The 14212-nt window shown below is 38.0% G+C and overlaps 1 protein-coding gene across 9 annotated transcripts in view; it reads right to left on the minus strand.

Annotated features, from left to right (window-relative positions):
* Nucleotides 1–12457, minus strand: part of LOC124167378 (rho guanine nucleotide exchange factor 11) — a 558219-nt gene extending 545762 nt beyond the window's left edge. For 2 of the 9 annotated variants that reach the window (XR_006866674.1, XM_046545405.1), the window contains exon 1: nucleotides 12015–12457. Coding sequence is in view for 8 of the 9 variants with exons in the window: in XM_046545405.1 (XP_046401361.1) it covers nucleotides 12015–12046 (32 nt within the window). In the remaining variant the exon portion in view is untranslated. The remainder of the gene's footprint in view (nucleotides 1–12014) is intronic. The other 7 variants (XM_046545401.1, XM_046545404.1, XM_046545399.1 and 4 more) reach the window with 5 other exon arrangements.
* Nucleotides 12458–14212: the final 1755 nt, after the last annotated feature.

Raw genomic sequence — 14212 nt, forward strand, 5'->3', positions numbered from 1 at the left:
AGTCTCAAGTGGGAACGGGTGTGCGAGAGTCTCGTCTCGGCAGTCGAGACGAGACATTAAAGTCTCGCCCGTGCGCCAGCTACCTGAGTAGGCCCGCGAGCGCCTGAGGGAAGAGAGGACCGACCATAAAAACTATGGGGCCGACTCAGGTAGCCGGCGGGCCCGAGCGCCAACCGACGGTATACAGACTATAGCCTCGCAACTCGGTCGGGAATCTGGACGGGACTCGAGCAGTCTCGCCCCTTCGAGACTTGTCGACTAACGTCAAGACTCCCTTGGGAAGGCGGGAATTCCAAATGAATTTCACCATTAGTCTATAATAGTTTACCATACATCCGTTACTATATATACGGATATATTCACACGGTAAAAATATTTAATTTATTGAGTTATTCTTTTTTAATTTTTTTGTTGATTTTTCAAAGGGTGTATGATGTTAATAGAACACCCAACAAGAGATTATAAAGGTATTTTGATATTTTTCCTTTCCCTAGCTCAATATTTCATATTAAATTTGAATCTTGAATTGTTCGTCTTAAAATTGAAACGCAAATTTTTCCTACGTTTCGGTTCATTTATGAATGGATCAAATGAAAAGGGTTTTGTTTATGCTTCAAAATCAGTCTTATTTTGATGCATAAACAAAATTAAGGATTACGACAATGTTTTCTACTGTAATATAATAAAAAAAGAAACATTCACTGGTAATTTAACAGAAAATAATTAATTTTGACACACATTTTCTTAATGTTTATTGATGGTAACTACACTAATACATTCATGACATACCTTTTACTTTTGATTAATTGGATAATTTTAAAGTTTGCTCATACTGTCAGTTAGATCATTTATTATAACTACTTTGGTTTACCTTTCTTTAAATAATCCGTTTGTTAAATCATTTTCAGTACCCTCAATGGAGGACTAAAATAGAAATTAATTTTTTTAACATAGAAATTTTTTCGCCTCGGGCAAGGACCCGAGATTCGACGAGTCCTAAGAAGTCTCGAAGGGGCGAGACTTCTCGAGTCCCGTCAAACCCGGGGAATTCTCCCGCCGCGCCGCAAGTCCCGTTCTGAGAAAGTCTCGTCTCGGCCGCCGAGACTCTCACGTGGTCGAGTCTCACACAGACCCATTGTAGTGTGAGACCACTCTCGGAGACAACGTGCAATAGGTCTCAGAGATTACAATTGTTGCAACAGTGGATGAGCATTCTTCCCAAATGTCATTGGAGACAAAGTCTCAGAATAAAAAAAAATCGTTCTTCTTTGACCGGTCTCAGTTCTCTGAATAGTAATAAGCCCTGTTTTCACGGTAAATTAACCCGTGCGAGGTAATGTCTAAATGTGTGATCGCTTGAATGAACAGGAAAATGCACCCTGTAACCACCCAACTAGTGCGAATGCATGAACAGAAAATAGATCCTGTTCTAATTTGATTCATGCATTCGAACGTGTTCCGTTCATGTACACAAAAATCGTTATCGCAAACAGATATTAACTCTTACGAGTTAATGTGTCGTGCAAACAGGACTTTAAGCCGTGTAATTTTCCTTCAGTGGAAAAATAGTTGAGATAAATCTCCGAGAATCGAGTCTCGCAGACCTATCGTAGGACGAGACTAGTCTCCAGTTTTTAGATTATCTCGAGATTTGGTCACCAGCGGAAACATACACTAACCTTTATAAGTTGCCGACGAAATTTGCCCACATTACCAATTTTCAGGAGTTGGTGACGTCCTTGTAGTCTTTCAGGGGAAGCCTATCATTGAAGGAAGGAATTTGAAGGAGTGCCAACGACAATGAACCAATGGAAGCCCATGCACAAGGCCAATGACCACCAAAGAAGAAGTGACGAGCTCCGAATGAGTTTGTGACATCATCTACATAAGCAACAAAAGGGGTAATATCGACGATTTTTTCGCCGTGAATGCCTCGAGAAAGCGACCGATTTAAAATGGAAAAAAGAGTACATCGGTAATCTTCAAACCCTCTCTCATTGCACAGTAAAATATTTTTGGTGAGCCAGTGAACTGTATCTCTGGCGCTTGCAACTTCAGGAAAGACGTTTCGACCTCTTCTATATCCTTACTTGTGAGAATCCCATTGGTTTTATGTCATGCCACCGCATGCAATACGCAAAAAAAATAAATGTCTCAAAGAGAAGTAATACGGCAACTCTTCCGAGAACGTGATTCTCATCAAGGTTGAAAATAAATGAGTGTCGATAAATACCCAAATAACGCGAAGTGGTCGAGAGATAACGGCTGCGCTAATGCGATCCTTATCGAAGGGAAATTATCGCTTTTAGACACCTTGCACGGAGATAAGATAAATAGAATGTCCTTTCACTGCAATTCACATGAAGAAAGGAACCTATTCGCGCATTACGTAACAGCAAGCGGTTCCATCCAAAAAGCAAACGTATGTTCAGTGAAAGGTTCAAAAAATTTTTAACGGGACAACAATGCTCACTGCTTACAGACATATGGTAACATGATTTTAATGCCTCAAGGAAATTTTCACTATGATGAAGTTCTTTCCCGGCGAAATATATATTCCTTTTTTCCGTATTTCCACCGGTTGAATTCCTTGTAAATCACCAACGTTTCAACTCGTCCATCGTCTTAAGGGTGAATGAAAAGTTTTGAGTGAATAAACAATTGTTGATATGTAACTATAAACAGTCACAACTATCAGGTTATTCCTGATCGGCCGGAAAGATATTGGATATTCCTTTATTCACTCAAGGTTATCCATTTACCCTGATTCGTGCGTAGGTTTCCGCGGCGTTGCTCAGGATGACTGCCAAATTCCGGGATCTAGCGACTTGATCGTTGGATTGTTCTTCCTCATAGAATAATCCTCTAAAATCGCTGGCACAGTAATGGCTTTGACTGGTTTCGCTTGTGTGTGGGCCCTTTTCGCTTACATAGCTTTAAGGTGTTTTTCCCCGTCCCAACTCTTTCCCTACCCCAGAGGTGTCGTCGGGCTTCTATCGCGGCGGCGCCTCTTTCCTTTTTCCTTCCTTTCCAAGCCCCTCCCCGGGTGATCGGGCGTATCAGCACGACTGCTGGGTCCCGGCCCCGGCGTGGTATCCTCGCAGGGCTCCCCTTGAGCCCTCATTACTTCTTTCTAAAATCCGGGTTCTCCAGCCTCGTTGTCGTTTTTGATTGACTACAGCATCAAAAGCCATCCTGCTTTCGTCTTCAGGTCGATGGCGAAAAGTCTTGATTTTTTGCCGCCTTATATAGCGCTGAACGTCCTTCCCCTGAGCGCCGATTGATCAGTGGTCTCTTCCACACGATTCTGATTGGATAACAATCGCCTCTGCTAATATTAGGTTTGTTGTGGATTCCCAAGGCTTCCCTAATCTGCCTTGGGGCTGCCGCCTCGGTTGTAACCTCCCCACTCCACCAAGTCTTCACCATCTCCGACGACGAATCACTATATTCAGATTAAAAGAATCTGATCGCAGCACTGTTCAAGAATAGCTTCGACCAGAAATTGGTCTTCAAAAGGGTCGCTAAGGTGAGGAGGATGCACTCACGACCATCTGCAGAACGCCGGGCCACAGAGGGGGAATCGATTAAGCCTGCATCATGACTTACAATTCCATTCATCGCAGTATTATCAGACAGTATTCCAAGGATCCGAAGGAAACATGATGTGATTATAAGGTTCAATAGCGTTACCAAGATCCAAAACATTGTACTTGAACCAAAAGATCGAATCCCGCAGGAACTGTGCGAAGGCGCGTATTGAGTGCCATGCTCCTGCGGAAGATCATATGTCGGTGAAATATGCCGTGGAATGGCGACAAGGATGAAGGAGGATGTAGGAGCCACAAATCAGAAACAAATGCACTTGTCGGCCATTGCAGAGCATGCTTGGAGTGAGGCAGGCCACAAAATTGATTTCGATTGAGCGAAGAAGGTGGCGAAAGAGAGGTTATACTATCCGAGGCAGATCAGGGGAGCCTCGGAAATCCAAAAAAACACTTAACATTAACAAAGCTATTTGGCTGTCCCAATCAGCAAAGCGTGGGAGATATTTACGACGTTCTAAACACGTGGAAATCCCGAGAAGACTTCACGAAATATTCAACGCCTCACCAAGTTACCTTTCCATGAGTCAGTCATTTGTTTTCGGGTCTACTATGCCCTTCTAGTATTTGTCATTGCTATGGTTCAATGTTTCATAAAATTAGCTATAAATATGAAAATTATGATTCATAATAAAATTCCGCTTTTCAATCGACATAAAAAATAAATATTGAAACTAAAATATGGACGGACAATTTCGGTTCGCGATCAAACGTTAATGTACCCAACCAATGTTGAGGGTACACAAACGAACATTCACCAGATCATGTATAATGTAAAAATCATCTTTAAGTAAATGGGAAATACCAGGCACCTTCGGTTCGGCTTATCAGCGATACAATACCCTTTGCCAATTACAAGATCATTTCTGGAGAGCTGTAAACAAAAAAATCATAGGCGCAGACATCGATACATTCATCAAAAGTATTACACCGGTCAAAGTAGGTTTACTAAGTCTGCACAGATAATACGTCAGTGAATCACATGGACGAATTACAGCTTTTGCGGATGAATGCCGCGTTTTAAAGCCGAATAGTTTTAGTAAATTCAATGAAAATATGGAATAAAGAATCAACGTCATATGTCCTGAGATTGGCTCTCCATTCCGCTTGCCTTGTGACGTATTTCTTCCCTTTTAAACTGTCGTATACAACTCATTTGGGGCCGTCCCTTGCCCTTCTTCCCTTCTACGATTGTTTTCATCAGGTCATCATGCCTCATAATGTGGCCAACTAAATTTTAACTACGTCTTCTCCTTAAGGTTTTTAAAAGAATTCTCTTCTCCCCATCTCTTCTTAGTACTTCCTCATCACTTACTCGATAGGTCCATTTCATCTTCATCACTCTTCGGGGGCACCACATTTTGAATGCGTCCACTCTTTGACTTCAGGCTGGAGCCTGGATCCAACCGCAAGATCCGGGTTCGAGTACCGGCTAAGCCAAATTAAAATTTTCATCCTTAATGTAAACTTGCCCCCGTGTGCGCGACAGCATACGAAGTTAAATTCCGTGCTTTTGACACTTATTTAGGCGGTAGCGGTCATCAAAATGCTGGCGAGTATATACTTCGTACTATAAGACGCTATCATTAAATTTCGTCCTTCATCATGGTGCTAATAGACGCACCTCGTTAAAATAATTTTTTTGCCATTTTTTGGTATACAGGAAGGAGAAACATTTAGTCACGAATTTTAACCCTGGAAACCTGATTCCAGTGTTAATTCCAGGGATTTCGCTATTGAACAAGCTCGGGATTGCATTCGGAAGCCAAACATCCAGCACTGTACTTACTTGCTTTTAAATTATTGAAGTAAATACATAACAACCACGGAACATTTTTACTTATATCATTACAGGTTAAAATATGCATGTTCAAGTTTATTGTCTTGCTAAAATTGACAGCCAAAGTAGTCAAAGCTGAGAATGGAATCGTTCAGTGCAAGACAGACAAATATCTTATTATGCCATATAGAAAGACCGCCGAAAGAAGGATTACACGGAGTTAGTGGCGCAGCGAGGGGGGGGGTTTGGGGGTTAAACCCCTCCCCCCCAGAGCTCAGAGATATATTTAAATTTAATCCATTTTACTTAATACGATTGATATTACCAATGGAATAGTGTAAGGATTAATAAAATATCCCTCAGAAAGCCATAAAACTCACCATTTTGAACCGTTTCTCTTAAAATTCCGCAATTTATTAATCTCGCACCTACCGCTTATCCTGGTGGGTATTCCATACCACCACACACCCCGGTATTAGTTGCATCTAAACACACACCCCCCCCCCAGCCTTAATTCCTGGCTGCGCCCCTGCACGGAGGCGCTATTAAACACGAAACTCAGCACGACCCATTACCATAGGATGCTGTGGGGATACCTTAAAAGTATCAGCTGATAGCTGACGCAACGATGGACAACGATGGGTAATAATTGATTTGTAACTTGCCGTATAAATTGAGCATATTCAATGTCTTACGCCCGTATGGCATAGTAAAACATTTCATAAAATATCTTTTACACAATTTCTTGGACAAAGATCATCACAGAGAGGAAAAAGATCACAGAGAAAGAGGTCATCGTTTATAATATATTTCTTGTATAAAATTTGATGGGTTGGCATTTCCTTCCTTAAAAGAAGTAGATGAGGTATATGAGTGCTGTTTTGCACTTTTGTATCTCTATGTGGTCGCTAAAAATTTCGCGGTGAACATCAAACAATCTTCAACACTAACAGAAGTTCTAAAATGAGAGTCTTGTTTTTTTATGAAGGTTGTTACTTTTGCAACGACATCATGAAAAGTATTATCTTCCATTCTCAGATTATTAATGTAGCTTTCCTGGTTTTCACTCCGCAGATCATTAATTAGGTTTTGATGAATTTCTTTATCATTACGTCTAGCAATCCAGGGCATAATCCAAACACGACGATTTCGAAGACGTCGTCTTTTTTTACATGGTGATAAGAAGATAACAGCACTCCGAGTAGTTGTACAATTTAAGAATTCTTCGTCATACATTTTAATATCCTTCTTCAAAAATGAAATTTAATTATTTTTGACAGTGAAAAATTACCTTCTTCGACATAGATCTTGTACGTAGGGTAGTCCAAGTCCAAATTCTTTTATAAAAGACTCACTCTTCAAATATTTTATAACATTATCTTTTATAAAATATTTTACAGTGAAAACGGGCCCTCATTAATTTATCGTTGCTGTATTTCATTCTGCAATAACACATGCGAATAAGTAATGAATTTCCTGGGTGACGTAGTACAAATAAAAGTATTTCTAACTAGGCCATGAAAAAGAAATCGATTAAATAAAAGTATTATGAGGTAGTTATGAATTTTTTCTGTCTTTCACATAAGCTTAACCCTTTCTTAACTTTCTTCTTTCACTTAACCCTTTTTTATACCCTACATTTACCAGTGCATGTACGTGGCTGGACAAATTCTTGGATAGATGCACGAAATCAGAATAGGTGCTATATCTTAGATAAGCATTTGTTCAATTTTGATCGTGAACGTGTTTACGCAGCAAGCGTAAATGAATCTTGTGCACACGTCTTCGGATGCAGTTCGTTCTTTAAGATCAAGTTATTTCGAGCGAGATATTACTATTACCCAAAAAAAAAGACAACCACCAATAAAGAAATCGAAGTCGGTTCATAATAATGACGCGCAAACGCTGTTACCGGTAGAAGATAGTCAAATAAATAAGTGGAAATGTGCTCAACTGATTCAGACGATGTATAGTGCAAGTTCGACATATTTAAATGAAAGCTAGTCGCACTTTTTTTAACAACAGTGTTATTATTGTGGAATAGAGCAAATGCCTTTCATTTAAATATGTCGCACTTCCACTATGTAGCGTCTGAATTAGTTGAACACATTTACTCTTACTTATTTCATTTGCTATTACTTATTATACTATTATTGTAATGAAAGGCAGTTGCACTAGTTCACAATAATAACATTATAGTGAAAAAGTGGAAAGTGCCTTTTATTTCAACAAGAGGAAATGTATTTCTTTCGTCTACTTACTTTGGCTACTACTAAATTCAAAGAACATCAATGCCAACCACCCAGTGGAAAGCGACGACTTAGCTGCAATTTATTTCGTACTTATTACATACACAGCAATGGGACAATATGAAAGACATTCTAATTTTTAACCCCCCATAGTTTAATTTAGAATATATTTAATGCATTTGAATAATTATTATCATTATAAATTCCCAGCAAAACCTGGATGGCGTCGTTCTGCCTTTCCATAGTCCACTTTAGTAAGATAGCACCTAAGTAGAAAACACTTATCAAAAGAGAAAATGGATATTTTTCAGTAATCAACACAGGCCGAATGGAAACTGCATTACACTTTATGACACTCGCCACTTACTAATTATAAACCCAATTAATAAGAGCTATTATTTTAAGTAGTTGCCATAGAAATCGGCAATTGTTGAACTCAGAAAAAAATTTTATTTGAGATTTTTCAGCAGCAAAACGTGATAAAAAACGAGGCTCAAAATAAATTAAATCAATGAGTATATATACTTATCATAATGAGTTACGTAATGCACTTACCATCGTATTACTAATGCCATGGTTAAAATCAAAATTTATTACTATAATCACTGGTTGTCAAGAAAATATGATTATCTTGATTTCAAAGTAAATGGGAGATCAATAAAATAAATATTTGATTTACAGATAAATTTTGAACCCTTAAAGAAAATTGATTGAGAAAATTAGAAGAAAAAAACATGTATACCTTATGTAAGCCTTACATTTGTAAACAATTCAGCTCTTTATCTCAACTTGATGTGCTTTACTTAAAAGGCAAATAAGAGAACTGTGCTGCACCAAAACCAATGATTGGCCAGTGGGGGAGGGGCCACCGAGCGCCAAAATTCATGAAATCAGGGTGGAACTTTAAACCTTCTCCTGGAAAAAAATACAAACCTTTGAAAACTCTAATATACGGATCACTGAAACGGTGTTCCTTTAGTTAATTTCCTTAAAGTTAACTTCATCTGCCCCGACAGAAGCAGCCTTTCAGTTTGGCAGAGGTTGTTTTTCACAAAGTCATGTTCTGCACAGTTTTCCTTTATCCATTGTACAGCTCTTTAATGATGAGTGTATGGTGCGTGGTCAAGAATGTATGCGAAGCAAATGATATATCGATAAATGATAATATTGGTCACAGCATAAGTACGTCTCTCAAACATGTTCCCATTCAAAAACGTGCACTTCATTCCTGGGTCATCCGAGAAAATACATTTATTAGTTTGTCTAATAAATAAACACATTTCCTCATTTTCTACCGCCGGTTGCAGTGCATGCAAGTCATTCTCATTAGTCTGTTTCTCTCGTAAAAACGAACTTCGAATGTAAAACGATGTCTCACTATATATATCTTGGATGAACTAACATCCTCAATCATATGTACAGATCGCTATAAATATTGTTATCTGCATCGAAAATTATTTGAAATTGCTCCAGCGCGGCTAGATGATACTCCTAGCATCTGTCTCTCATTCCCCTCGTCTGTATACACCTATGTCAATACCAAGGATATCACACGTGAAAGAAAATTCACACCCTTTTTCCACCACACGGGAAAAAAATATGTAGCCATGTATATGATAGTTATTCTCAGGACAATCAGGGATAGCAAAATAGCGGAAGAACGAAAAACAATTATGAAAATTAGCCGCATCACATTCATTTGCAAAGAGGACTGATTGAATGTTTTCCTTTTCATTTTTTTAAACTTTCTGTCATTCCATATCTCCGTGACCTAATACTCCTTTATTTAATGATAAGTAATGGAACAATTTGATGGAATGTATACGATGCCGAACTTACAATGAACATATTGCTTTCAAATTAATGCTAAATTCATAAAACGAATGATTAATCCCCTGTAATTAAACTGAACAGATAAAAATTGTGAAATTCATTTTCTCCATAATGAGGGCAATGATTGTGATTGATCACTTACGTATTTTCCAGCACGATTACATTGACGTGACGTAATAATGGAATAAAAACCCGCCAATGCTCTCCAAAATTAATTGTTCGCTTACACAAGCACCCCCTGATGAGTTAGTAGCTCGGGACTTACATTGCATTTACGAAGTGTGCATATACCGAAATCATTTTGCAAACATCTCCGTTTCTCCTATTTCTAATAATTCCACTGGTATTAAGTGCATACTTACAATGAGATCAGAATGTGAATTTTATACATAAACAAAACAAAACTTCATTCCTGAAATGTTTGTGCCCAATTACGGTTGAAACCATGCATAATAACCGATCTTCAGAAAGTATTTATGGCTTCCTGAACCCATTAATCGGCCCTGTAGTTTTAAACGAATTGTTCATGAAGCGATACATGGTGGGAGCTAACATTACCCATATGGAGTATGCGTAAACGTCAGAAAATGTCATTTACTGAGAATTCAGTGCACGTGTTAGAGAACATATCAGAGAAACGTAAGCAGTGACTAATATCATTGTTTATTAATATTCTGCACACATTCTTGAGCATGTCCCTAATGAATAACACACATATTATAAAATAGCTGTACCTTAGATAAATTTATAAAAATGACGTTGTGAAAAAGCACCTCAGCCAAACTGTAAGCCTGCTTACCCCTATGAAAAAAATTGTATAAACCTGTTTCAAAATTTTATACAATCTTATACATTGCCATGGCAATTGTATAAATTGTATAAAATTTTGAAACAGGTTTATACAATTTTTTCATAGGGGTAGGTCAGGACAGATGAAGTTAAATCCATTCACCCACACGAAACTAACGATAGTTCATAGAACAATGGAACATGCGTGAAAAATAGACTACATTCATAGCAGCCACTTGGCGCATTGATGTCTATCGGATGAGAGGTAAGTACACGGGCACTTCATACCACAGCATCAACAATTACCGAGCCCTTTCAGCAACCACAGCATCATTATTTTGGTCGCTTGGAGACACACCCACGAAGCGCGAAGTGCGGGGCAAGCTGTGTGTTGTGTAGGTATAATAACGCTGTTAAGAATCTGTGAGAAGTCTGCTTCAGAACTGTTTACTACAACTCTCTCCCAATGAATCGTCCATCACTACCAATCAACAATCCTCGATTGTTTCGATAAGGTCGTTAACAATGCCTAAAACATTTAGTTACACTGGAGACATATCTTACAATACTAAATACTAGGTTTTAAAAATGTACTATTAGAAAGACTTCATCAGGCATCGGATCAAACATCTTATAGTACATCGACATCCTAAAACGTAAAAAATGCCCAGAAAACGGAATGAACGAGTGAAACACGAAGCTACCAGCTCAAAGTTCATTCCGAACTATAACTTTCATTTTTTTCACACATACTCCCCTCCAAATTAATGATACACATAAGTACGCAGGAATCTTATGGATCTAAAACTTCTTGAGTAGCGATAAGAAAACACGAGAACATCTACACAAATGAACTCGGGAGTAATAAGGAAAGATAATGACATGCAAAAAATGTGAACATGACCTGGATTCTCTTAATAACCGTTTACAGCTTTTCCCGTCGAGAATTTCAATGTGGTCACTTCCCTACATAGCTTACCGTTATCTGAACATCCAAATTCCACGAAAAAAATACGATGTTTGGCTAACCTTCGTCCCACTGAGGTAGAGGCTAAGCATGAGGCATCGCTCGAGCCTTGTAACACAAATAGGGGATTATCACAGAGCACTAGGAATTTCAAAGTTTTACAACGCAGTAGAACTCGTAACTAATAGCATTCATATAATTCTTAAAGTTAAGAATCAAAGACCTCATGATACGAATACGGAGTTTCAAGTCCTTGAACGAATATAAAAATCCATACTGCCAAGTTACTACGAAAGTTAGATGCCAGAGTCGATGAGAAATGATTTAAAACTCTCCTAATTATGCTAATCATGGACTTAAGAAATCCTGCGTAAACTTATTTACTTATATCAGTAACAACGAGGGAAAAGCAGCAACCATTTCCCTACTGCATAATATATATGACGCAGCATGCCACCAACACAATACAAATAATGAGTCAACTTTCATTATCAAACGTTTAGACAAGAAAGAAGGTACTGCAAACGTATAGCCTGCATTAAGAAGACGAAATTGTACGGCCCTGAATCAACGTACGCAAAACTAAATGAACGTTGAAAGATACACGCAAGAAAAATCGCAATGAAGACAAGGTTATCAATTCAAAGCACTCAAAATCCCAAACAACAACGAAGCCACAGGTGTTCTGTGTTCAGCTGGACCGTAAACACATGAACATCGACGCATAATACATCGAGCATTTACGATACCTGCGAATGACAAACAAATTTGTAAACCGAGATAGAGCTTACCTTTCAGCCGAGCCAGAGGTGGTGTTATCCATTTTAGTGTCAATTCGTCAACACCTATATACAAACATATTCTTAGATCACACGAAAATTAAACTTGATGTTTCAGTAACTAGCAAAAATGGCGAGTAACAACATTACACTTCCAGCACAAATCAAACACTAAACTTAGCAGCCAATTATAAAAAAACACTCCTTTATAGCACTATTAAACATTGGTGTCAACCACCAACAACAAAAACTTGTTAAATAACCAAAACACATAGCTGCATCAACTGCACAGTCGCACATCACAGAACACCCAACAAGTGTCAGCCATCTTGCGCACCGCGTCACATTGATCACTTTAACAATCATACGCTTAAAATAGACCTCCGCGGACAGCGTCTATTTTCCAAAGTCATTTCCCTTAACATCCAAAATTTTGATTTTACTCTTCTTTCGCCTAATCGTAGCCTAATATTCACAGCAATTAATAAATTGGTGGCTATTTTGAAGGACAAAAATGAAGAATAGGAGAAAGTTAAAGATTCCATCACAATAGCGCTACATTACACGACCACGGTCCTCTGCCGCTCAAAATCTGAACTACTTCAAGAAGCAGCTGCTGCAACTATCACATGCCTAACATTACGCCATATTTGAAACACCACAAGCAAAAACTCAACGGCATAGAAAGGGAAAGAACCAAATAAATGGATGTGGGCTCCCTTTCCACTAACTCTTTGGAGTAAAAACTTATTTTGGTGAATATAGACCTTTTCATGAGATAAAATTGGAATAATATAGCACAACGAAAAAAACAAGGTTTGGAATCGTAAATTTTGAGATTATTTGCTACCTTTGAGTATCAATGAAATTAGTTAGAATGCTTGTTATAATTTTCTGGGGAATTTCAATGCATTGAATTCCAGGGAAATTTTTCTTTCATTGCCTTTTTTAATCATTCCCACCATATCAAAATTTACCCCCTTGGAAAAGTTAGACTGCGTTTTTTCACTCTCCTTTCTCTGATAATCGGTTTTTCTCCAACTTAAGATAAACTCCATTATTTTTAATACTTTTCGGCTCCTTGAGAACGAGGAAAGAATAAGCATATGGAATGGCATTTAATGGATGTAATTAAAGATTAAATTGAATCTTATCATTACACCCATTTGTAGAGTAAAGGCGTTTAAATTTCATTCCATAAGTTTTGAGGGCATATCCATGCATTCAATGTAATTTATTTCCTTCACCTGGTTACAACTTTGATATTAACGCAGTGACTATAGAACTGATGTGCCTGATAAAAAACTAACATGGATCAACTGAGCTTCCATTGTATCAATAAAGCTTAAGCTTATTAAGCGTATCAATAAAGCTTAATATTAATTATTATTATGGGCAGAGGTGATGAGGCATGGAGAAAGATTGTTAAAATTAGTAGGTGAATAAGAATGAATAAATTTTTCCATCTACATAAAATATATTTTATTGCATACATAGGTAACAACATAAAAAGTGTTGACAAACTCTAAACTTGCATAGAGTTTTTCCCAAAGAATTTGACTACTGTTCAATCATCTTTCTTCACAAATAACAATTTATACTATGTATTCATTCACAAATTAGAAAAAATGATCGAGTGGCAATGTGCTGCTCCAATCAATTAGTAAACGGTGACAAGACAAAGTTTCTAATTCAACCTTTAGGACAGATAATCCTGTTGCATTTAATTGGAATAGGGTAGTTCCCTTCATCAAATAAAATGAAAGGCATTGATTGCGATTCGTTACCCACCATTAGTGTATTCATTATATACAAATTATTTGGTTTTAGAATTCCCAGTTTAGACAAATGGCAATGGTCAATTTTAACCTCATTTGAAAAAGGCCAGATTGGCGCCCATGCGATGCCAGTCCACATGATGTCACAGGGACCTAGTTTCTACACGAGTAGATACGAGTTTTACATCGACAGAGATTACCAATGCATGCATGAGGCACAGAGTTCAGGGAAACATCTCTTAATAATCACCTATTAAAAATGCCTAAGGTCGAAAAGTTTCCTTCAATTGATAGGGTATTAATAAGCCTTATTTAAGCCAAGCGCTACCTGCTTGCAGGGTACTCTACTACCTGCTAGCAGCCTACATCAAAGCAGCTCTCATAGTGGAAGAGCAACATGGATTTTGGCCAGGTTGTTCCATTGTAACTAAC

The sequence above is a fragment of the Ischnura elegans genome, chromosome 10 (assembly GCF_921293095.1).
Source record: "Ischnura elegans chromosome 10, ioIscEleg1.1, whole genome shotgun sequence".
Classification (NCBI taxonomy): Eukaryota; Metazoa; Arthropoda; class Insecta; order Odonata; family Coenagrionidae; genus Ischnura; species Ischnura elegans.